Source organism: Saccostrea cucullata, unplaced genomic scaffold, assembly GCF_032062105.1.
Source record: "Saccostrea cucullata isolate Sc308-1 unplaced genomic scaffold, CSIRO_AGI_Scuc_v1 ctg3091, whole genome shotgun sequence".
NCBI classification, from domain to species: Eukaryota; Metazoa; Mollusca; class Bivalvia; order Ostreida; family Ostreidae; genus Saccostrea; species Saccostrea cuccullata.
In genome coordinates this window covers 39846-64967 of record NW_026940055.1, presented here as the reverse complement: position 1 = coordinate 64967, position 25122 = coordinate 39846, and the positions used below count along the sequence as shown (strand labels likewise).

The 25122-nt window shown below is 34.2% G+C and overlaps 2 protein-coding genes across 6 annotated transcripts; one reads left to right on the top strand and one right to left on the bottom strand.

The window, feature by feature from the left end:
* Positions 1-264: 264 nt before the first annotated feature.
* LOC134254677 (folliculin-like) lies at positions 265-5574 on the bottom strand. Of its 3 annotated transcripts, none has more exons than XM_062737214.1 (9): positions 5415-5574; positions 5013-5245; positions 4563-4700; positions 3994-4441; positions 2619-2773; positions 2112-2225; positions 1544-1790; positions 1117-1219; positions 265-820 (listed from the first exon to the last, which is right to left on the bottom strand). In XM_062737214.1, the coding sequence occupies exons 2-9, from the start codon at positions 5217-5219 to the stop codon at positions 637-639; spliced, it is 1596 nt and encodes a 531-aa protein (XP_062593198.1). In that variant the 5' UTR covers positions 5220-5245; positions 5415-5574; the 3' UTR covers positions 265-636. The 3 variants fall into 3 exon arrangements, with proteins under 3 accessions (XP_062593198.1, XP_062593200.1, XP_062593199.1); XM_062737216.1 differs by having other exon boundaries at positions 5013-5239; XM_062737215.1 differs by lacking the exon at positions 5415-5574 and having other exon boundaries at positions 5013-5258.
* A 4156-nt stretch (positions 5575-9730) lies between these two features.
* On the top strand, positions 9731-24797 carry LOC134254674 (uncharacterized). Of its 3 annotated transcripts, none has more exons than XM_062737212.1 (14): positions 9731-9904; positions 13155-13307; positions 13704-13832; positions 14583-14645; positions 15757-18750; positions 18890-19183; positions 19460-19576; positions 20018-20119; positions 20450-20566; positions 20946-21031; positions 21265-21369; positions 22126-22212; positions 23581-23675; positions 24101-24797. In XM_062737212.1, the coding sequence occupies exons 2-14, from the start codon at positions 13170-13172 to the stop codon at positions 24196-24198; spliced, it is 4425 nt and encodes a 1474-aa protein (XP_062593196.1). In that variant the 5' UTR covers positions 9731-9904; positions 13155-13169; the 3' UTR covers positions 24199-24797. The 3 variants fall into 3 exon arrangements, with proteins under 3 accessions (XP_062593196.1, XP_062593194.1, XP_062593195.1); XM_062737210.1 differs by lacking the exon at positions 9731-9904 and adding an exon at positions 11481-11573; XM_062737211.1 differs by lacking the exon at positions 9731-9904 and adding an exon at positions 12397-12809.
* The last annotated feature ends 325 nt before the right edge of the window (positions 24798-25122 follow it).

The window sequence follows — 25122 nt, the reverse complement described above, 5'->3', positions numbered from 1 at the left end:
GCACATAGTTAAAACTAAAGATTGAAAGATTTAAAATAAAAATCTCACGTAAAATTCAGAAAATAAGTCACGTTGACCTACTTTTTTACTTGCATACCCAATGTCCCAAGAAGCAATAATTGAAAAGGTATGTTGGAAAGTCATTATTAAGATTTTAGAATTGAGGGGGCACAAGCATAGAGTAGCAAAGTTTTCTACAGTATTCCATATATCACCCCCTCCATTTCCTAAAGCCATGAAGCTATTTTTCAAAAGGAAAGCAAATTGTTTTGAGCAATTTTATTTTCCTCATTGTAAAAGATACAGTTTATATACATTTACACATATACCTGGTAATCAACAACTCAATGACTTTGAAAAATATAAAATGATATTGCACGTTCACAAACATAGGCTTTATATTTCTAAATTCATGAGAGAAAATGATTAAAATGAAAAACAGAAATGCATTTGCATTTGTCAACTAAGAATCATAGACAATGTCCATGGCATAAAAAATGCTTTTCAAATAGTTTTTGAGTCACATTTCTAAATCCATATTGATGAAATTGTTTGGCACAAATGATTATGGGAAAGCACAGCTGAATAACTTCAATCTTAATCAGAATAATGTCCCCTTTCTTCACTAATCTGTTATCATCGTGATGATTTTGAAGTTGTTAAGATGTGATTCCTGTATTGTAAGCTAAGTCCTTGCATCCAGAACTTCAGGAGGGGCGTGTCTTCCTCTTTTGCACCAATCACCTGCAGGAGTTTCTTGGTGTCTTCCTCAGACCTACTTCCACCTGCTTTTGTGAACTTGAATCGCACTTTCACTTTACTGAAAAAAGATTTTTTTTTTTTTTAATTATATGAAGTAACATTATAAAGTTATATGTTTTAAACATTCATCTACAATTATCTCTATTGCTTTAGCCTTTAATTAATACACCAATTTTCAATTTCATGATGCTGATGTAACATGTAAAACATCTTGATCAGCAATCCACTTGTGACGTAATTTTTTTTCCATATTTGATGGCTATATGTACTAGTCATTTCACTAAAATTGATCAGCACTTGCATAAAATAAGGAATCTAAAATACTGTAATTCAAGTCTAATTTGAAATACTTACTTCATCCATTCCTCCTTGAGGCAGATGAGATAATGTTCCACCACAGTATCTGTTAGATCATTGTTCTGAATAGCAAGTTCCATTTTGTACAGGGCACTGGGAGCTGAAAAATAGGAATGTTATTAACACAGGGTGCACTGTTACTACAAGACAACTGGAAGACAACCAGAAAGCTGACCTAAACTTGTTCTGTCTCAATTGTGTTGTCACCTTGCATAAAATTCAATCTTAAAACTACAGTTTAAAACATAAATATACTGATTGAAAGAGATAGAATCCCTCAATGTAATGAAACCAGGCAGAATTTATCAATGAGAATATCTTTCTTATTTTACAGCATTCATGCTTCATCTTAATACATGTATTCAGGACAAAATCAATAAGTAATTTTTAAAGAATTTAAAAATAAAGATCAATTCACAGCCACCTTTGTCTGGCAATGTTCTGGGACTGGCCATGTTGAAATCAAGTCTGTTGAGCAGATCTTCCTCTTCCCCCGACTGTGCCTCTGTTGATTTCTGTTCATTGATTTCCACCAGTACAAATGTCTCATCTGACATGATGTGCATAGGAAGATCTACCTCTGGTGGCAGGCCAAGGAAGTTACACTTCCAGGATTCTTCATACACCTGGCTATAGGGGATCACTCTACAGCAACCCTTTGGCAGCAGGCTCTGCAACAATTAACAATGCATCTCTGTTACCGTGATCATGGTTAAAATGAGGTTAAAACAGTGAATACCCATCTAAAACAGATTTATAGGCACCAAATATTTCAAGTTGAAATATTTTCAATAGGATGCATATAGTGAATAATGAATTAAATGAAGTAGTTTTGGTTGTCTCAAATCTTGCCTCCTCTAGATCTCTGCATTACAATTTACTTCATAAAGTAATTAAAGTTACGAAACAGGGTAAGGAAAAATGGCTGCATTTGTTATGAAGCTAGAGCATCTGAATAATAAATACTAACTCAAATCTTTCTTCTTTCTTACCTTGAGTACATTTAGGAGAGATTTGACAACAGACTTGAGAGAGCTCCGAACTATGATCTGGTTGCCGATGACAACATGATGTGCCAGAACATGAAATTTATCTTCACCTAAAATCTACAACGTACATCATAATGTAGCTACTCAGTTATTACAGTGCACCTGATTTATGAGTCCTATATCCAGCATGTGCAAGCATTTATTCTTTTCCATTACTTCTTGATCAACCTTTGTTGACTTTAGTATACACTGTGTTTAATACAGAGTAACATTTACTTCACTTTAGCCTCATTATAACAGAAGGTATACTAAAGTACATAATCACTATGAAATTCAATATAATAAACCAATGTAATAATGCATTGTTTGGTTTTCCTGATATACTAATAGCAAAGATCATTAAAACCCATATTTTTCTATACTTCTGAGTTTTATTTTTATAAGTACCTTCTGATCATCTTACAAAGAAATGTCCCAGAGCAGTTCAAGACATATAAAACATAGTCAAACCTTCATAAGATGTCTGATGTTTAATATGGCGGGTCCCCCCTCTTCCTCCTCCTCTACCCCCAGGCTCTCAGTAATCTCTCTACTGGAACTGTCCTCTACATCATCTACGTTAATTTTCTTACTGAAAATCAGGCAGAAACCTTCCTCGGTGATCTCTGTAAGAGATGTGAAGTTCACTTCTTTGACTTTCATGTATTTGATTCTACATGTATAATAACTTATTTACAATTAATTTTCTAAGAAACCTAATGTGTTTCAAGGAAGAATAGAACATAAAACAATAAAAAAGTAAAAATTGTCTGTAAATAAAACAATGATCTAATAACTTTTGACAATAACATTTGAATTTTGGTATCTCTAACACTGATACAGTTAATTCTCGATAAACCGCCACCTTCTGTAATTTAGAAATCATGGCGGTATAACGAATTTGGCGATGAATTGAATTTCCCATTTTTAGGAAACAAGAAGTAGAGTTACCGTTCTTAGAAATACCATTTAGCATTTCTATTCTTATTATTACATGAACATGTTTATAAAATTATATTTCTAAATTTAAAAATACTTCAAGTAATTTTTTTATGTATAATTTCGCTAAAACAAAATGTGCAGTTATGAAAAAAGATGCATGAAAATCTGCACGTCTAATATAAAAAAAAAAAAAAATACTGGGTCGATCGTCGTGATATATTGCCGATAGAATGTAAAATGAATTCTTGCATAAATTCACTGTTTATGGCATCATCGATAATGAAACGTTCACAAGTTATACTGTAGAATTATTTATTTTTAGCAAACTTAGCATCGTTTAAGGCAGAGATCATCAAAATAATATATCGTTATCGGCTTACTTTAACAATTACCGCTTTCGTGGCGAAGCCGTGACTAAATGATTTTTAATAAACAGAAATCAAAATTATTATAACAGTTCATGTTAAAATTATTGTTTATTAATTCTTGTTTAATTACTTAATTGCATGTACCTTGTCTGCCTTTACATGCTTTACAACAGGGATAGCGTCACAACCAATTAGCCGCGCTTCACTGACCACACGCACCTGTGGCGGTATTATCGAGATAATTGACACTTAAAAATGGACGTTTGTTATGAAAACAGGGTGGCGAATGGCGGTATGCGAATTTGGCGTTATAAAGAGAATTTTTTATAGCAGGAAAAACGTTCTGGGGAAATCATGGCGGTATTGCGAAAATGGCGATGAATCGAATGGCGATAATTCGAGAATTGACTGTATATCGAATAACACAAATATATCAAAGTAATATGGCTTATTCCTACCTCCCTATCTTGAGACTTTGAATATCTGATCCCATTGAGCTTGAAATAATGAGGTTTGATTGTTTTTAAAAAAATTACCTTCTTGTTTTTCCATATCTATAATGGAGTCCTCAGTCGGAGGCCCTTCTAGCAGAGTCTCCGTTATACGATTACCACAAGCTTTCAGAATCCACACAAAAGACAAATGCAGGATCTTAAAAATGTTTTTATCATCAGTCAGGTCCATCAATGACCGTGCTGGTTTACTCCACCTTGAGGTTTGTGGGGGTTGCTGATGAATTTTTGCTTTCTCCCTCTCATATACTATGTTAGCTTTCTTTGTAATGTGTTCTATGACAGTTTTTAGATGGGGAACAAGAAAAGGCCAGGAATTCAGAAGGTAGATTTTGTCCATCATGACCACCAGAATACTGTATCGCTTGCTAAATCCTCTGGCTTGGCTATCATTTATGTGAAAGGTGTAACTCAAAACATGGCCCTGCTGATCATTTCCAAAGAATATTGGTCCATCATTTCCCAGACAAACCTGAAAAAAACATTCAACAGAAAAAAATAAACATAGTGCTGTGAATTAAAAAAAATTAATATATACATGTATTTAATACTTTCTCTTCCTAGAAATCGTCATGAAAGGAATGGTGACAAACCTCCCCTGTAAGTGACCGTAAACAAGCTTGTCTACTCATGCTGTAAACTTCTCTGTCATAGGGCTGTTTGCTGCTGATATAGTTTACTTGAGCATCTTCATCTCTGCTTATAAATCCTGTCTTCACAGACGAACATCCCTTAAAAATAAGGAGGCATATTTACTTGACCAAGATTTAAATGATCTAATACAAAATGTTACAGATGTTGACAAATAAAACTTTTAAAGTAAAGCAGGCTAACTGACTAAATGTATACGTATCAATTTAGCTTACATGTACATGTATGCCTCTATTTTCAACGAGTCACATGTAAATTTCTTTATACTTTATTACTTTTATCTTTTAAAATAAAAAAAAGGACAGATATAATCCATAAAGCTCATCTTTCTTAAAATTAATAGACTTGCAACTTTAATCAACCAATCAATAAATCAATTAATTAATTCATACCCCACAAAAGTCATTTTTTGGAGTGGCAGAGGTTGGTGTTGTGGGTTCGTTTGTTATGGATGATGAGCGGACAAGCCGTCCACCTGTTACTGTGTCGTCTGAATCAGTGGAGGTTGTTCTCTCTAGAGGATGAAGAGGCTGGGTGCAGAACAAAACCTGGGGGCCATGTACTTCACAGAAGTGGCAGAGGGAAATAATGGCATTCATGTTTTAAGTGGAATGATGAACTGCAACTACTACTGCAAATAAATTTAAGATGTGATAAAAGTTAAATACATTACTTTATAAACAATAAAATGATACAAATATCCCAAATTTAGTCCAAAGCTTGGGGAAACAATATTCAAAAACACATTTTTTTTCTTTAAAAAAATGACAAGATTTAAAAAGAAAGGAATTAACTTACAAGTGCGTGAATATTATGTTGTATAACAACACGAACATCAAAATCTTTTCACTGACGACGTCAATTCACATTGTCACAAACAAAAAAGCAATGAAACGTGATTGTGACACACTTTGCAAAAGCACCATGTTTACACCATGTGACTATTTGTGATTCAGAATAATTCAGAGGTTATGATTAGTCAATGATGCTAAATTTTATCCAATCATAAACCGTCTTCTTTCAGAATCGGGTTCGATCAAAACACGACGGTTTGTTGATAAATGGCGGTATTATTTCAACCGGAAAGATAAACTTCCAGGAGAAAGGTATGCACCGTGTAAATACGGAAAACTTTGATTGTTCTATCATTCAGATAATTTGTACTGTCCAAGAAATTGTATAATTGCAGTAAATCGTCCCATTATTTTGATGACACGTGTTTGAAAGATACATGTGTGGACATGCAAAAGGCAGTCAGCTTATATTTAGAAAGGTCTTTGTTGTTTTTCATTTTACCGATGTTTATTGTCTTGCAGTAAGTTGAACTACTTATTCTGATTAACTGACCAAAAAGATAAATTTCATTCACAATTTTGGATATCGTTATGGCCAATTAATAACAATGCTAAATTGCTAATCAACTGTCATTATGAAATCCTGCACATCACTGCACATTGAATCAGTGGGGCTTGTGTAGAGAAAATAAATCAGTTAGAAAATTAGTGCCTAGGAGACAAAAAAGTGATTTTTTTTCTCTGAGCAGTGAGGTACAAATTTTCTGATGTATTTTCTCAACACAAAAATTTAAGCCCCAGTGATTGAATGAACTTATGCTGCGGCAGCAAGTTCTTTATTATTTCATAACCAATTATAGTACTGTATATGTACCTAAAATAGAGGTTTTCATATTTTTTAAAACAGCATTGGCGTAGACGAGGATGCACTAAATCATGAATACCGATAAGAACTCATTTATAAATACAATATACGGCACAAACATGTGTAGCGCTAATTCATAATTTAATACGCCAACAACTCCATATCCATTGATTGCGCTAAATTTTGAATATGCCAAATTATATACACGTACACTACAGTATTTGTAACAGGAGGAAAGGAGAAAATGTATGGCTGGATGAGGACCCCTGCATCATTAGTCACGGGCTGTACCAAATGAGCTAAGAAGCCCGATATCCTTGGCCCAAACAATTATATTCCTCTCTACTTTCATCTTTGCCCACAAAGACACAACCTGATTTCTTATTAACCTCTGGCAGGACTTTCATCTGCATATCTAGGGGTGTTCAACAGCATCAAGTCTGTAACAGAAAATTAGAAAATAAAAATGTAGGATAGGGCTGGGAATCGAACCCAGGGGTTCAAAATTTTTTTTGTCATGGTCAAGTCCAGGACTTGAAGAGTAAATTTTAGGCAAGTCCGAGGAAGAAATTTCAGAGTCCATATTTACCTAAACATCATTAAATTTATAATTTATTTTCATTTGTTGCATTGAATGAATAAAGACTATGTGTATTAATATATGTTTTATTTTTCCTCCATAAACTGTCATATAGTCATACATGAGTATTTCAACACAGTACCAGACTTATAGATTACTGGTACATTACAATAACTTTTACAAATACTCACTACTTAATAAACCATCTGTTACAATAAACAGAAATTAGAATGTGCTGTAAGTCACAGCTATTAAAACCGAAATTTAACAAACTCATTGCCGTTTGTCATATAGGAGGAAACATGCGGAATTGCGTAAAAGCAAAAGTCTAACCGCAACGGAAAATAAAAAGACGGATTGTATTTTCGAAACGTTCGTAATGTTTTATGGGTATTTTAACGCCCACAAACCCACATTTTTACTTAATACATTTGAGAATTTGCTTTATTTTTAGCTTTACGATCATTTTTTTAACTTATAAAAAAAGATAAACAAGAAACATAGCCAAGTCCCAGGACTTTGGCGAATTCTAAATGCCGAGTCCGGATCCGGAATTTGTTAGTCCGGGACGTCGGGCTTGAGGATTTTTGAACCCCTGGAACCCAGGACCCCTGCATCACTAGTCAGGTTCTACATTTACAAATTTTTGGTCAAGCAAAATTTGGTTTGGTCCTATACAAGATCAAATGTCATTTGTGACCCAAAAATCTTTTGCAAAGACTGGGTGTTACTTTGATACTTAGTATTATTAGTTATACAGTCAGTTAGTGACCTAATACGGATTCATACAGGGTGTGAAATGGAAATCCGTATTGGGCGAGGCGAAGCCGAGTCCCAATACGGATTTCCATTTCACACCCTGTATGAATCCGTATTAGGTCACTTACTGACTGTGTAACGAATTTATCCCACTGAAGACCTTTTTCAATATAAAAAAAATATTTGTGCATATTATGAAAATATTAGTTTTAATCCAATAACAATCAACATAAAATATCGTTACGGTAACAAGAAATTTAAACTACCTACGTTAACCGTTTTTTTAGCCGCCATTTTTATTTACAATAACAACGCTTCGAACGGAATTGCGTGCCCAATTTTCATATTACGCCTCGACGGAGACGTAATATGGAAACGGAGACGTAATAAAAATTTCAGGGCGTCATGTGATTAGCTTTTATCCAATCAGTAATCGACAAATTTGTCTGAAGCGGGATAAAACTATATACAGAGTGTTGTAAATGTTAAACGAAGATAAAAGTCAGTTGCCAAGAAATTTCAGATGGAAATCAGTAGTGTAGGACCTAGAGGGTCTATATAAAAAAATGAATGGCCTAAGATCAATCAGTGAATTTTTAGGGCATAGCATGATGCATTGATCTACAGATTGCTGGATGTTTTATTCCCCTCACTTGGTACTGTGATGAGATGTATTGGTGAAGCTGGGGCTTAGATCTTTGAAAAACATGCCAAAGTCTGGGAAGGGCCTATAAGTGCAGGGATTTTTTTAGGGTCTCTCTGGGGCTGAAATTCGGCCCCATTCCCAATGCTGAAAAGTGCATGTTTTTCCCAAAATTATACCTAAAAATTCCCAATATGAAAAAAAGTAGTATTAAAGTTGTAAGTTATTAAAATAAAATAATGAAAAACAGGTGTTATGTGTCCCTATGTGTGATATACGAGCCATCTGAGAAGTCATTCAGAATTCTACAGATGTTTTTAAAGCGGGATCGATATTTAAAAATTAAAGTCGGGATCGTTATTTGATAAGTTAATGTGCATCATGGCAGTCTCTCAAGTTTGCCTCGGATGGTAATTTTCAGTCTGGGTTGACTCGCTCTTGAGTCTTGTTCTTATAAACTGGTCAATCAGTTCTGATTAATCACTCATCAGGAACAAACCTACTATGAAAGTTTATTTTTAACGAATAAAGGTAATAAAGACGACAACGTATAAATATGTTCATTTACAATTTTATCATTACATACTGTGCGGCTTTGCCATTTTTAAGCTTCTGAACTTCAACAGCCGCTATTATCTTATATCAGTAAAGCTTATTGAAGCCAGTTTCATACAATGAAAGATAAGAAAAAAAGATTGAATAGTTGACTTTTGCTTGTTTTTTCCTTTTTATTTGTACGAAGATATTTTCCCAATTTCAACCAAATATCGCTATTTTTCCCAATCTTGACGGCCCCGGCCCATGGAATCAAAGGGTAAAAAATTCCCTGAAGTGCACTGTACATATGAAATACCATAATATGAAGATTGCATACTTTGAGCTAATGGTGTATGACGACAGTTCAATTCATTCAGAAAGTTGTTCTTTGTAGACTAGTGCTGAAAAATGACGATTTTTTATTCAAAGACAGGAATTCAAAAAGATTAGAAAGATATGATACCTTTACATGTGTTTTACAAAAAAGAGGTACATGTAGAGGCAATTTTAATTGAATATTGTATCAAAATTTTCTCCATCAAATACAGCTAGTATAATCATGATTTCAGCAGGGTAATAGTTCCAAGTGTGGGCACATTTGGTTAGATAACTTACGTGTAATCTAATTTTATAAACTATGTACAAGACATAATCATTGATAATGAACAAGAAATGTCGCAAAATTTTATGTTTTAGCCAAGAGTATGGTTTATTGCAGCAATTTGTTCAGTCTTGCCAGGGAGAAAATTTAGTCTCATATTTTTATTATGTTGAAAAAAGTAATTATGTTCAGTTTAAACTGTTTCCATAGCAACAGATTGATTAGAAATGTATTGAAAATCTTAATCTTTTTTGTCTGTATGTGTGAAATTTCTTAGATTTATAGTGATTGGCTGATTGCATTACCTGTTCTTTTCAAAAACATAGAATGAATGTGTATATATCTATTGCAGAGCTAGGGAATGAATTAATAATGAAAAACCTGTGCCAGCCAAGATGAAGGAAGACTGAAGAATATTGACTGTATACTCAGTATGGTATACTAGGCTGTGAATGAAACAGTCATGCAAACCAAATAGACAGTCAAATTCTGCAGTGATTTTAAGGTAAGAATGAGAAACTTGGGCATATTTTAGCAGTAGTATTATTTCTTTGTAAATGTGCAGAAATTTTGTATGAATGAAAAGTTCCAGGTGACATTTTTATCGCTTTGAATTATAAAGAACTAAAAAATACAGATAAAATATACCACTATTTAAATAGTATATATTTATTTTCAAAATACTTTGTTGAAAAAAATCCTGTAATTACAAAATCTACAAAATTCAGATTAAAATTAAAAACATTTAGTTATCAGTTCAGAAATATTGTATGAAAAATTAAATAGCAGGATTATAGGGATGTTTAACATTTCCTAGTCTTTGTCCCAATACAACATGAACAATGTGCAATACTTGGCCATGTTGAGAATACCTGTACATCGTAACATGTCAGACTTTACAGGTGGGGGATGAATAATTATTTTTTAACTTCATTTATATTATGCCAGTCTGTTTTATACTTTTGCGTTATTGAGAGGTGTTTTACAATTAAAGCATGGAGAAAGACAGCCAGGACGAGGTCTGCATGCTATAGACTTTTTCTTTAACCTTTTGAAGTTTAAATTGTACTCAAATACTTTAAATAATGCAGTAATACATGTACTTAAGGTTTAGTGGGATGTTTTTCTTTTGTTTTTAATGATATTAATATTAATTCTACATGAAATAGGTTTTCTAATTAATAGAATTATCTATCAACTTTTTAAATTTTTGGCATGTATTGCTGTTTGAGGATTTTTACAATAACTGTGTTTAATATGATATTTATACAATATACTAGAGTAGTTGCAGTGTTTTAACTAAGAAATTTGTTGCAAAGTCCACAGAGATTTTGTTCATTAACCTCAGCCCCTTTCCTGTTACAACTGATCTATAACCCTTTACTTTGAAATAAAGGGAAAACACTGTAGTTGTGTACCTAGCTAGAGAGTTTTTTTTCCCTTCTTTGCATGTAGTAGAACAATTTCACAATTATTGAAGCATACACTCTGTAGCCTTAAATGATTTGTTAAGATATTTTCCAAAAAAAAGTTTTAGTTTAATATGAATACATTAAACTTTTCAAAAAATAAATTGAAGAAGATCGAATTACATCTCAATGTTAGAGAAATTGTGTAGCACTACATTGGTCAGCAGTGGCATAGTTATATAGTGTATTTCTGTAATTGGATTAAACACAGGATTGGCTTGTATTAAGTTCTAGCTTTGTCCAGTGTGGATAAACCCGGATTTGCAAAAAATAACAATTGCACTAACCAGCTCTTTGGTGCTTTACCAGCTTATGTCGAAAATGGTGAAGTTTAAATCGCAGAAGTCTTTTGTTTGTAGTGAGGTAAGCATCGTTTTGGAACAAGGGTTTGTTTTTGGAAATAATACATGTAGGTATTAAGACCAATCATTTATGTCAAATCACTTTCGAGTTGGTCGCAGACCATTGTGCTGCGCTATTTCTGCAATTTATTTTCCATCCTGAAAATTGATTCCAAACATGGAAAATTTTGGAAGTTCTAAAGCTTTTTCTGAATTTTGGGATTAAAACATGGGATAGAGTTTAGATGCTGTGTGAGGTTTTGTTCTACTAATGAACCCCCAAAATATGGGACTTGATCACACATCTGTAAACTCTCAAGATACCGAAAATTTTCAAAGAATCAGGGAGAGAGTTCTGCGAATGGTAAGGAATTGAAAAGACGTGACCAAAATATATTTTGCCTTATACTGTAGTAATATGGCAATATATAGTTTTGTGCATAGAAGTGAGTATTAAATACTTTGATTGTGTAATTATACAAAAACAAAAGTTCTTGCAAATAAAAAGTGATTTACAGAATGTCAAAAAATTTAAGTAATTTAAAATGTTTATCTTGAATGGCCAAGTAATTTTGAAATTAAAACAAAATTTAAAGGCAATCCTGCATTTGAGCCTTATATTATAATCTTTGCAATCATGATTGAAAAATATTTAACTTAAAAAAAAGGACAGGAAGAATTAAACCTTAGTAGCTCCATGTTAATAATACATGCAATAAAGGATATATTTAAACAAAGTAAGAAATGAAGAAAAGAAATATATTAATGTATCCATTCTGTAAAATGACAATTCATTATTTACACTTATATGAATGGAAAATTTCAGCTGACTAGTCATGTCAAGGGGGATTTAAATGTTTTACTTTAGAAGTAGCAAAGCATACATGTTCAAGTATTGATCCAAAAAAGAGATCAAATTGGATTCACACATTGAAGATATTAAAAAAAAGAATATGACATCTAGAGTTAATTTTAGTCCTTGTGAAAATTGATTTAATACACATACTCTTTTTCATGTCTTGAAATCCTACCCTTAGCTGGAAATTGAAATATCTCTAAGATGCTAAGGCATTCAACCCAGTACCCTGCACTTGATTGAAAAAGGCTTGTTTGCAGGTATATATACAGTTGAACAGGGCTGGCACATTGCCACTATTGTCAACAGAAAAAAACTTTTTCCTCTCTATTATGGAACCGTCTTATAGTGTTTATCCCAGCTCACGACCATTTTCGAGATTCCTTGAGGATTATAAGGAATTAACTGAAATTCTAATTTATTAATTAACATATAATTAGATAACATAAATAGGGTGAAGTGTTTATCCGTTTCCAAATGAGGTCATCCTGGATTTTGGCACTGTGTTTTGTATTGGGTGATTTCTAACTGCTTTCTTTGTTTATGTGGGGGAGTTGGTGTTTTTCAGTGATTTAAACTTTATAATATTGAATGATGTTTGAGAAAAAAAATTCTGTACTGAGTTGTGATGTGGCATGATAAAGATGTATGCATTTCAAAGTAACTGGGTGGATGTAGGAAGTTCTGTCATAATGTTTATAAATAACACTTAGATAATCTGGGATATATATTTCTATCAGTATGGTAAGTTTATTTTATCATGGTCATTTGATAAAGTAATTCAAAACTAAACAAATTAATGATCATTTAGAAATTTTCTATCCCAGCTTTACATATTAAGATAAAGACTGGTGTACTTTTTCTGACACATAGAATAAATTTTTCGACAAAACATGCAGGAAAAATTTCAAAATGTCATCAAAAAAGAGCAAGTCCAAAATCAATTAGCAGATCTTTCTGTAAATGTCTAGTAAAGGGTCAATTACCTAGTAATCTGTTTAATATTGGTTCAGGCTTTTAACAGGCTTTTTAAAACTGTTATGATCTTGATGTGAATTGGTCAATTTAAGACGTTTTTATTATTTTTAGGCGGCGCTACCACCAATGATGGGGGACCTCCTAGAGTACTTTGAGGCCAAGAACCACTCTCTGGACAAAGTGGACGTTAATCACTCAGTCAGCCTGGACAGCAAGTTCACATCCTGTATCACATTTAATGGCATTCCTATTTTACCACCAGTGGTAATTTTTTAACTGCTCTCTAAACTGTAGCTATCAATGCTTATCTATTCATATGTTAGGCCAACTTTTATATAATGTTTGTTTGCACACTTCTGACTCGGTATGAAAAAATTTGGTTGGTAGGTAGTTGAGAAATTTTTTTCCCCAAAAAATTTCAATTTCAATGCTGAATTTTCAAAATCCATTTGCTAGCATATATAATCATTGCTTTGTGAAGGTTAAAGAAAAATTGAGTTGTGAAATTTTCAGCTAGTCAGTTGGGAGAGGGTAACCAAAAACATTTTTCAAGCTTACACTCAGAGTAATTCAAAGCAGTTGTTATCAAAACTCCTGAGCACTTGCAAACATATGTAAAAATTATTTTAAATCTTGTACATGATCTATTTCAACTTTTAGATGACGCAGAGAAGGCGAGATGAAATGTCTGGATATCGCCGACAGGCCGTTCAGAGAGAAACTCGTAGGAGGTCCAAACAGCGCCTACAGCTCGTGGCCAAAGTCCAGTCCATAGTGGCTGAAGTGGAGGTAGGGACAATGTGACCCCCGTGGCATGAGAAGATTTTTTTTCAAAGAGTTCTGCAGATATCCAAGTGATTTAAAGAAGATGAAAATTTTAATATTTTATTTCATTTTGAATTATTTTGTAGTTATTTGGCAGGTGTAATTGTTTATGATATCAAAATGTTTTAGTAATTGAATATTGATTTTAATTTATCATACGAATGACTTATTTTCATTTCAATCATTAATTTTTTTCATCCTTATAACCATCATAGACATGATAGATAACAAACATAGACATGATAGATGAACTTCAAGTAGTAACTTTTTGTGATTAGGATTGTAAATTAACACAGTTGTTAGTACATTATCTTTTTTAGATTTTTATGGGGGAAGGTTCTTTACGCAAGATACTTGTAGAGAGAGCTATCTTTAAAATCATTAATTAAAATCATTAATATTAAATTACTTTCCTTTCTTTTAATGTTTAACCTATCTTGAATTTCGATGCAGGTATTAAAAAGATAAGCAAATGATATATAGATTGAGAGGGAAATAAAATTTGTAAAATTTTATCTGAAAATTAATTTGATTTATTGAAATTTCAAAGTCATTTCCTCTACTTCTTAATCAATGCTGATATACTAATTTTCTGTCAAAATAAACAAATTACATTTAAAATTTCTTGCATTCAGTCTGTATCATTCATTGTCCATTTCATTCATAAATTAACAACGTCTATCATTAAACCTCCATGCCAATGTACCTTTGCAGAAGGAATTTTCCTTAAAATGCCGCACTCGATTGCCCCGGACAGCTAACATTTCCCGACTCCTTGTAGGTGGATGAGGAAATTTTTATTTTTCGTCACTCTCAGATTGTACTCTCTGATAATCGTCTTTCTGGGTGTTTTTTTTTACTTTGTGTATGTTAGATAGAACACTCTAAGATGAAATAAATATCCTGTAGATTTATTTTGTAGTAAAAAATTTTAATTTCCCTTTTCCCTAACTTTTTTTCTTCTGTAGCTTTAGAAAAAAACATTTTTTCATTGGTTAAAGTTCATGAAACAAGTATTTAATATGAGGATGATGTATTAAAATAGAAATGCAGATTAATGTTAGTAGTAATTCAAGGTACAAAAAAGAAATAAAAGCTAAAAATTATCGTTTATTTGGGTAAAAAAGATATATGTGCCAAAATTGCTGTGCCTGTGAGAATTTCTGACATACACAAATTTGATTGGTTGAGGGGAATTTTTGTATCATCTGGATCACTGTAGAGCTTTAAAACACCGATCCTTGTCAGTGTTCCGTCTTTAACATTCGTCCTTGGATTGAGAGTGTCTCTGAAGACTGTATTTGTGGTGTGTGTTTTTGCACCATTAAGTGATTTCATTGAAGTTTGTTACACTTTAAACCAAACCTTAGAAAGTAGATGTGTGTTTCAGAAAACATGTGTTCCATGTATGAAAGTACAAGTACATTGATTGCACACTTTCTATACTCTTAATTATTACACAGATGCTTGATTTTCTTGATATGTATATATTGCACAAAATATTAAATGCTAATGCAACATTGACATAGATAAACGAAAATTCATTTTTCTGATCAAACATTTTTACTAGATAGTGATACCAATTTTCCTTTACCTTTAATAAACACCCTATGTAGATTTCATCATGAATTTGTAACTAGGATTAGACATAGAATCTTTCTTGAAAATGTGTAACAGTTATGCATATAAAATTTCTCTGCAATCACTGATTTAATAGTGAATGATTTGGTTCAAAGTAAGCACTTGCAGATAGTTAGATATATTGTGTTAGCTATGATTTGTACATTTTGATTAGACATAAACAGTATATTAACTGAGCTTCATTGTTGACTGAATCTTAAAAAGTTCAAATTTACACCCATTGATTCTATTTCTTGCTGATTTACAGGAGAAGCGTTCCAGAGGACTTTCTGACTCCACTTGTTCTTCCCCAGTGGGATCTGACAGCGCCGCTTCGTCCAGGATATCCCCGGGCCCCAATTACCAATCCTCCCCCTCTGAACCCCCCAAACCCAGGTCTGGTCCACAGTCAAGGCTTCAGGATCAAAGTTCAGAGGACTCACCTAGTGTCAGTATAAAGAAGGAAAACAAAGATGTCCAAAAATCTCAGGTGCCCGAGAAAAGTGAAAAGACAAATAAACCAACAGCTAAAAGTGACGTTAAACAAAATATAAGTGGAAATGCCAGTAAAGTTAAGGGTGCTTCTAACAATTATCAGGCAACTGATACAGCAAGGGAAAAGAATGAGTCAAAGACAGTGAAGTCTGCTCTGGTGAGCAGTAAACAGAAACAATCACAGATACCCAAACCAGTTTCTTCAAGTCAGGGTCAGAACAAGGCTCTAAGTAACCTGAAAAGAGCCAGCTCCATGTCTTCCCTTCCAAATTTGGCTAAAATCGAGGGTCTGCCCACTCCCAAACCTCCGACTTCACCTAAAACCAAGCAGCAGTTGAGGCGAGCTCGACTTGGAATGTCGGGACAGTATTCTATATCTCAGCCAGATCTAAGGGACATCGACAAATCAGACTCAGAAACATCAGTGTCTTCACATTCGCAGGTGGAGGAAAGTGCTTCTCAGAAACGACAGAAACTGTTATTGTCTACACAGCACAGTGTGTCAAATCCAGACTTAACTAATACTGGTTTATCACCAGATAGATCTGCTCAAGAGCAGATGAAGGGCAAAATGTCACCCAAAACCAAACTGAGAAGTTCCACAAGTGTTCCAAATTTAACTATGGTGGGTAGGACCAAGAAAAAGAAGACCCATGCCCAAAGAGATGCTGAAAAGTCAGCTGCTCAAAAATTGCAACAGAAGCCACAGAAATATTCTGGTGAAGGTGCCAAACCTAAGAGTTCTTCAATATCTGTTAGTATACCTATTGAGATAGACAATAGAGAAGAAAGACTTGATTCATTGTCAGATTTCACATCCCTGGACAACTGCAATTCTCTTCCTGAGGAGTTTGCAGGAATGCCTTTGTCATCTGTTAGACAGCAGCAGATCAGTCATGTGTTAGTTAAATTATCCCAGTGTCTGAACATTCAGGACACCATGAGTACACTTAGTTCTACCGTTTCCTCTGGACATGACACTGCTGAAATTAGGCAGCAGATAACTGATCAGATTTTAGCATCAGCAGGTATTAAACCAGGGTCTGTACAGGCTCAACAGTTCTTAAATCAATATAACATCCAACAAGGTTCGTCTGAAAATCCAACGGATGATTCTTCAGTGTCCAACGCTCAGACACCACCTTCCTATGATTCTAGTAATGTGAGTTCTGAACCAATTAGCTCAAGCAGTGGAGGAAACAGAACCCATACAAGTACAGCTTCTAACTCCATCATGAGTTCTGGAGGATCTGCCTCAGGTGGACAACAGCAAAGCAGAAGGTTGAGTCCAAAAGGAGGCAAGAGTAAGGTGCATTTCTCTTCATTTTTAACAGAGATTAGCACCAGTGCAAGCCAGTCCTTGGAGGGCAGAATTTCTGTCAGAAAGATGGACATTACTCCACAAAACAGTCCAAGGGTTAGTGTTGATACTGTGGATGGATTACAGACAATAGATTCACAAGAAAAATTGAAACTGAAGATTGTGCCAAAAAACTCCAGTGACCTGGGATTGGGCTCTGGGCCTCAGGTCGACTATATTAACATTACCGAGGAACCAGAGTCCATGTTGAGTAAAGTGGCCCTTAGTCCAGAAACTTCTGAGTCCTCCCCAGGAACACCTAAGGATATTTTTAGTAAAGGTCTTCCATTTCATGGATATGGCAATGAACCAGAGCATAATACCTCTGATAAGGAAAATGAATTCAAGGAGAAATCCATGGTCGGAACCTCTGAAGGATTTGTTCAGACAAATATTTCTTCATCTTCCCATGTTGATACTCAAGACATTGTGAAAGAAAGTGTGAAATCTGATGAAGGTTCCCAGTGCAGCACACTCAAAGCTAGTCAAGATTTGTTAAGAAGTAGAGAATCAGGTGTTGAAAACACTAAATCGTCAGCTTCAGATTTAAAAAGTGAAAGCCAAACTTCTTATTCAGAGAGAAATTTAGGGGGCATTAAGAGCAATCAGATGGGACAGCAACAAATCAAGTCAGTTTCTCATGATAAAAATACATCCCAGCATGCTTCAGTAACACAAAAAAGAACAAGTTCTGCAGACACTTCATGCAGAGCACAAACTCAGGGAATACGGAGCAAGGCTGAAGCAAAGCGTGCACAGCTGACCTCCCAGCAAGGTCAGCACGCTTCTCCAGCTGTGCTGCCGGCCGAATCTCACGAGTTTGTCTCGAGTGGTGCAGCAAGTAAGGGACCATCTTCTCGGTCTGCTCAGAAGAGGTTAGACTTGGATGTTGAAAGAAACAATGGATATACAGGGTCACATGCACAAAATTTCTCCTTGGATACTTCCACGGAACAAGAGGGCAAAGCTGAGCATATACAAAGGTATTTGACTCATGTTCAAAGCCAGCGGGGTGCTTCTCCGGTGAATACGGGGATTCCTCCAGAAATGGCCCCCATTGGAACCCCTGCTGACATCACAGCAGCCATCCAATCATTTACTTCAAGTCTTCAGTCACTGGAAAATATGTCCGAGGAGGAACTGCTACATATTCAGGCAGAACATTTTGACAAAATCCGCAAATTTTTAGTTGAACAGCAAAGACAACAGTTAGAGGAACTTTTTGTCATTCAGAGGCGGGAACAGATGGAACTTCAGAATGACATCGCAAGTTACCAAAACAATCTCAGGAAACAGGCAGAATTCAGCAATATTTCTTACCTCAGTAATAGCACTCAACTCAATCAGCCAAATCTTGAACACTCACCCGAGAACAATGCAGCTTACAACATGGGCCAACCAGAGGAGGTAAATTTATTATGGACTTAATTGCTACAATTTAGAGTATATTACTTTTTTTTTGGTATATGATTTAAACAACTGAAGAGAGATATTTTTTCATTATTGTGTAGAGATCTGAAATTGATAAAATGCCTTTTTTTTTTAGCCTTTCAACATCAGCCATATTAGTCACCATGGTAACACAGCAGGGGTGGATAACTACCATAACACACAGCCTAAGCAGTTTGCCTACATATCTAGTCCCAGCCTGTACTTTAACCCCAAGGACCGTGACAACAACTCCGACATCAGCACCTTCAGTAGGGCCACCCCCAAACAGTCCCTCCAGTTTGTCAATCACTCCACCCCCTCCCCCAAATCCTTCAAACCTGTGATGCACTCTCCTGTCAAACAGCCATCATCAGCCAGGCACAGTAAGCCTGTCAGGATTCCAGAGAAGGTAAGACTTCTCTTCTTGTCAGGCATTTATTGATAATTACATCTATGTCAAATTTAGTTCATTCACTAAGTGCTATGGCATCATTTAATAGCATGGTGGCCCAATACATGTATTTGTGGGTAGCTCTTCTGTAACAACATTCTCATGCAAATGAGGTGTGAAAAATTAATATGCAGTACAAATATTTATATTTTACAGGTATTTAGCTTTTATCTGTAATCAGTGATCATCATAGTTAATCTGAAATTGTAGTGACAGACCTTCATTTGTTTATAGGCATTTGATGATGACATGCAGCCTTGCTTTGACCGAGTATCAGCTTGCGTCAGAGGTTACTTGACTAGGCGGTTACTGAAGACAGAAAAAGTTCAAGAGATTATCAAAACTATACAGGTATAAATATGTGCAGAAAATTAACTTTTGATTGATATATATCATCGTGATTGTAGAAATTGCTTGGAAGATGATCAATAAATCTAAATGAAACCCATGAGGAAATTAGAGATGTGTGATATCATGTGTACACCGGTGCTGACAAATGCTAATGCATTGTACATGTATTTGTCAGCACAGTCATGTGCTGTTAGACATCCGACAACATTCAAAAATAACAATGGAAATTAATTTTTCTTCTTAATTTTTTATAATTTGTTTATTGCAAAATACCATATTATCATGATTTTTCTAGAGGAGAATCATGATATATCTTGATTTGAAATTTTTGGCTATACTCTTCCCTAATAAAAACTTATACACCAGTGGAAATGAAAGAGCTGAAACTCCTCAGGCTCCTTTCTGGTTGTGAGTTAATTTTATTTTTGCGTCTAATTTTAGGACACCAAGCAGTTTGCATACAGCTTTCAGGCAGAGACTCCGATCAAGAGGGGGGTCTTCTCCCACCAGGACAGAGATCTTCTAGACAGGATTATAGCTCAGGTATGGCATGGGGATACAATATATAATCATCAGGCTCAGGTACATATATGTTAAAGATAATGATCAAACAAATCAATTTATTGGTTGTGAAATATGAATATTTGTGTAAAGTTTAACAGAGAATGCAATAATATCTTATTTCTGAAAATTCCCGAACCTTTAATTTCTTTCTTTGAATGGTTATCAGGATTTATTGTTATTCAAAAAAACAATCAATGCTGAAGCCATACTTTACAAACATACATAAAAATTTTGCGAAAAAAAATGTCATCTAGAGATGAACAACCATAAAGACTGAAATTTTCTAAGGCTTTGTTTATAAATCAACAGCTGCAGGCAGCTTTGCTTGACATCCATGAGATTTTCTTTGAGATTCCTGTTTATGAAAGGATGGCCCTTATTGCACATTCCAGACAGCTATTGGAGGAGAAAAGGCTTAGAGACAGTGTAAGTACCCAAAGAAAATATTCTTCTCTCTCTTCTTATCAGATTGTCTTTAAAACATGTTTGTTGCTTCAATGAACTGACCCATTTGAAAACAGTTAAGCAGTTTCTGATGCAATATGCTTACTTAATCGTTATTTTCTTTAAAATGCTTTGATTTCTATTTTCATTTTGAAAGAAAATAAGTGCACATTGTAGCTGTAAATTTTTTTAGGGTAAATCAAAGATTAGGGTTCAAGATGAAGATTCATATGACCAGAGTAAATTTATTTGATGTAATTGTTGAACCTTCACACTTCAATTTCAGTTTACACGATGCAGTTGGAATGATTATAGGAAAACACTTACATTATTAAATTTTTGAAAACCATTTTATTTTCAGAATAATGTGAGGTCCAGTGTTTCCACTTCTCAGCCTAGAGTCAGCTCGGCAACTATAAAGGCCATGGAGAGAAAGCGCAAAGCAAAGTAAGTGATTCAAAATATATGTACATCTTTGAGGTAAAATTTTATATGTATATTATCCAGGTTTACTTTAATTCTGTGACTAACAATTCACATTATGGTTTAACATAGGAAGGACATATCGTTATTAAGGACAAATATCTTATATCTACAAGCACTTTGAATAATAATTTGGTCATGCATTTATGCACATAAGGAAAATATATCCAACTTTTATTATCCTATCCAATTTTTAGTGAAACGGAGGTAGCTGGGAATTTGAGACCCCAGTCTGCGCCCGCGGAAACAACTGTGTCCAGACATCCAGCTGCTCAGGCCCATAACCAGTCTATTGACTTCAGGTAAGTCAAAGACCCAGATATTGTGTTCGTGATTAAATTTCAATACATAAAATGCACCAAAAATGAAAGATTACTGAATTTACTGAATGTGTGCTTCATGAATAGAACTATAATTTTGGTGGAGTAATGTAAAACTGCTCCTATTACTGAATGTAAAAATTGTTACTGCTAAATTTTTTTTAATAAATTTTGAGAGTGCTGTAAGATACACATGTTAATAGCACATGCAGGGTTTCAAAACACACAGATTTCTCTATCTAGTGTTTTATTGCACATGGTCTTTCACATGTATATTCATTTTTTCCTTGAAAAAACTTGATTTTGCTCATTTTCCCAATCTGATTAAAATAAGATCTTTGTTACACTTCAAAATGCAGATAGTCACTGTAGAAAGACTCAAAGTGGCTATCAGAATTTCTGAGTGCATCAAAGATCTGATTAAAATAAGATTGTCTTCAAACTAGGTAATCAAAATACAGTATAAAATTATTAATTTCAGTATGTTTATCAAATGCACTTTCAAAACTTTTCTATATTTGTAAGCAACATTTCTATAGTTACAATTTCTATTGTGTAATAATAATCCATGCACTGCTGTATTTAAATGGATTTTCTTTTCTATGTGTCATTCTCCACATTTCACTGTGTATATTTTGTGTGGAGCACACTGATTGGAAGAGCAGACTGCTGTGACTAACACACTGGGCACGCCCCTCTGATGGGTCATGTGACAGGGTCGTCCGCTCTTCCTTTTAGTGTGCCCATGAGACGTCACTTCCAATCTCTCTTATCCAGGGCATTAAAGCCATTACAAGGCCAGTCTACTCCAACTAATCCTTCCAGGTAAGTCTTTAATTACTGCATTACATGTAGTACCGGATAATAAAACAGCATTTTAAAGACCTCAAAGATGTTTTTATTATGCTAGGTAATCAAAATATAGGGCGTATATTGTTTTTGTCCTGTCTGTTTGTCTGTTTGTCTGTTTATCTGTTTGTCTGTTTGTCTGTTGTCAACTTTAACCTTGGCCATAACTTTTGAACAATAAGAGATAGAGACTTCATATTTGGTATGCATACTCCACTAATAAAGTCCTTTCAAATGACATCAAGGTCAATGACCTTGTGACCTTGACTGTGACCTATATGCTAAAAATAGCTTTTTCCACTGTTTGTCATAACTTTTTAACCATAGTGATAGGGACACATATTTGGTATGCATACTCCACTAATAAAGCCCTTTCAGTTGACAACAAGGTCAATGATCTTGTGACCTTGACTGTGACCTATATGCTAAAAATAGCTTTTTACACTTTTTGCCATAACTTTTGAACCATAGGAGATAGGATCTTCATATTTGGGATGCATACTCCACTGATTAAGTTCTTTCAAATGACACCATGGTCAATGACCTTGTGACCTTGACTGTGACCTATATGCTAAAAATAGCTTTTTACACTTTTTGCCATAACTTTTGAACCATAGGAGATAGGAACTTCATATTTGGGATGCATACTCCACTGATTAAGTTCTTTCAAATGACACCATGGTCAATGACCTTGACTGTGACCTATATGCTAAAAATAGCTTTTTACACTTTTTGCCATAACTTTTAAACCATAGGAGATAGGGACTTCATATTTGGGATGCATACTCCACTGATTAAGTTCTTTCAAATGACACCACGGTCAATGACCTTTTGACCTTGACTGTGACCAATATGCTAAAAATAGATTTTTTGAACTTTGTTGCCACCGGGCGCATAGTGTTTCACAAACACATCTTGTTTTTTTTTCTTCAGCTATAAATTGCTTTCTTTTACCATTGTATTTGGTTTTTCAACAGTTACATGAACATAGATTATAGCAATATATAATGCACACCACTTTGTGATAACTTTGCATAATTACGCAAAACTGTGCTCGCGAAAATATCATTCTCGTGTATTAGTATTCCTAAAGATTATACCTAGCTGCAACCTCAATTCGTGAAAATATTGTCTCGCTAATAAAGAGTCAATGTCTATATCGCAAAAATAAGATGTCATTTCAATAGGGAAAAAGTCGAGGGGGTGTATAAAATTTTTTTTATAAAACTGTGATTTCTTAATGACCGAAATCTTTATATCCATGTTTTACTGTATTCATGTATGAGAGAGAGAGAGAGAGAGAGATGGCCTGAAGATACTTAAAAAGGGATTTTTGTTTTGTAGGGAGACAAACAAATCCAAGCCCGGTGTGATATTGAGTAAGCCGGTGTCATTTGCAGCTGCTAAAGCCAAAAAACCTGTGGCCACAGGTGGAACAGGTAAACTTTATAGCAGTCAGTATTGAAAATAAAATCATCTATCTAAATAAATACAAATCAATGAGCTGTCTACTGCCTCAACTATTTAGCCAAGTTTTGAAGCAGTTTTGTTGTTATTTCAGTGTTTGTGTAATTTTACATTTTGTAAGTAAGCTAGAGTTTGGTGTAGTGTTTCTTTTTAAAATAGAGTGGCATTTGTTTTAAATCAGTTTTTTTTGTGCATTCAGTGCAGATATTAACAAGATTTTTCTTGAAGTAGCCTTTAATTTTATATCTAATCTTTGCAATTTTTTCAATGAAAACTTTTTTTTTAGAAATGGAAATATATTTGTTTTAAATTAGTTTTTTGTGCATTCATTTTTTATGTAAAATCTAATCTTTCTGATTTTTTTTTTTAAATTAGTGATATTGTTTTTGTTTTCCAGTCACAGGAAAAACTACAACAAAGTCCTCTGCCAGCAATACTAAAAATAAAGCTGTCGTCAAGTCAAAGTTTACCAAGCCTGCAAGTGCATGGAGATAACACAGCCTTTGCCAAGCAATACTTTTGCACAGCTTAGCCCCCTGCCATACTGTTGTGCATATGGGACATGCCTTACGGTGCCAAAACATCCAGGATGTGTAGGATTTCAAGCAATCAAGTCAAGAAAGGGACAGTTGGAGATCTAAATATGTGATCTGAATCTGGAGACTGAAGTTTTCATTTGAAGAGAACTGGGTCCTTGATAAAACATCATTGATATGAAAATGGTGCAAAAGACATAACTATAGTGGATGTTTTGATTCCACTTAAATTCTGAATCAATAGATTTGGGATTGTGCCATAGTGTTCACAAGTCCAAAACACTAGGATTCTCTGTCAACTTTAAAGTCCCGTAACCATCACATTTTAAAATATTGAATTCCACAATGTAAACTTGAGCTCATTGAACAAAAACTCATATTAATACAGACATGTATTACTCTGAAGATTGGTTTACATTGGTTATTATCGATAAAAAGGGTCCATTATTTATCAATGGCATGTACATTTATCTTCAAAGAATTTTGCTATTTAATTTATAATATAAAAGTGTAATTATAAACTGCAGTATTATCCTGATTCCAAAATTCCAGGAGGAGATAATATATTTTATGCTTTATGAAATAAATGGATTTTAGAAAAAACTTAGTGTTTTTTCAACATTTTACATAGAAACTGAGAAGTAAAAACATTGATATGAAACAAACTGCTGCAAGGCTTATGGCTGACATAAGATATCTGCAGCTCTGCTGAAGTTAAATACCCCCACCCCCCAATTTATTATAAAAATTTGACATGATCTTAATTACATAAATTGAGAAATTCTCACCTGGTATATTGTGCTTTGCTACCAGTAAAATAAGATGATTTGAGACAAAATTTTCAATTTAAATTTTTATTTAGTGGACATTTTTATACATTGAG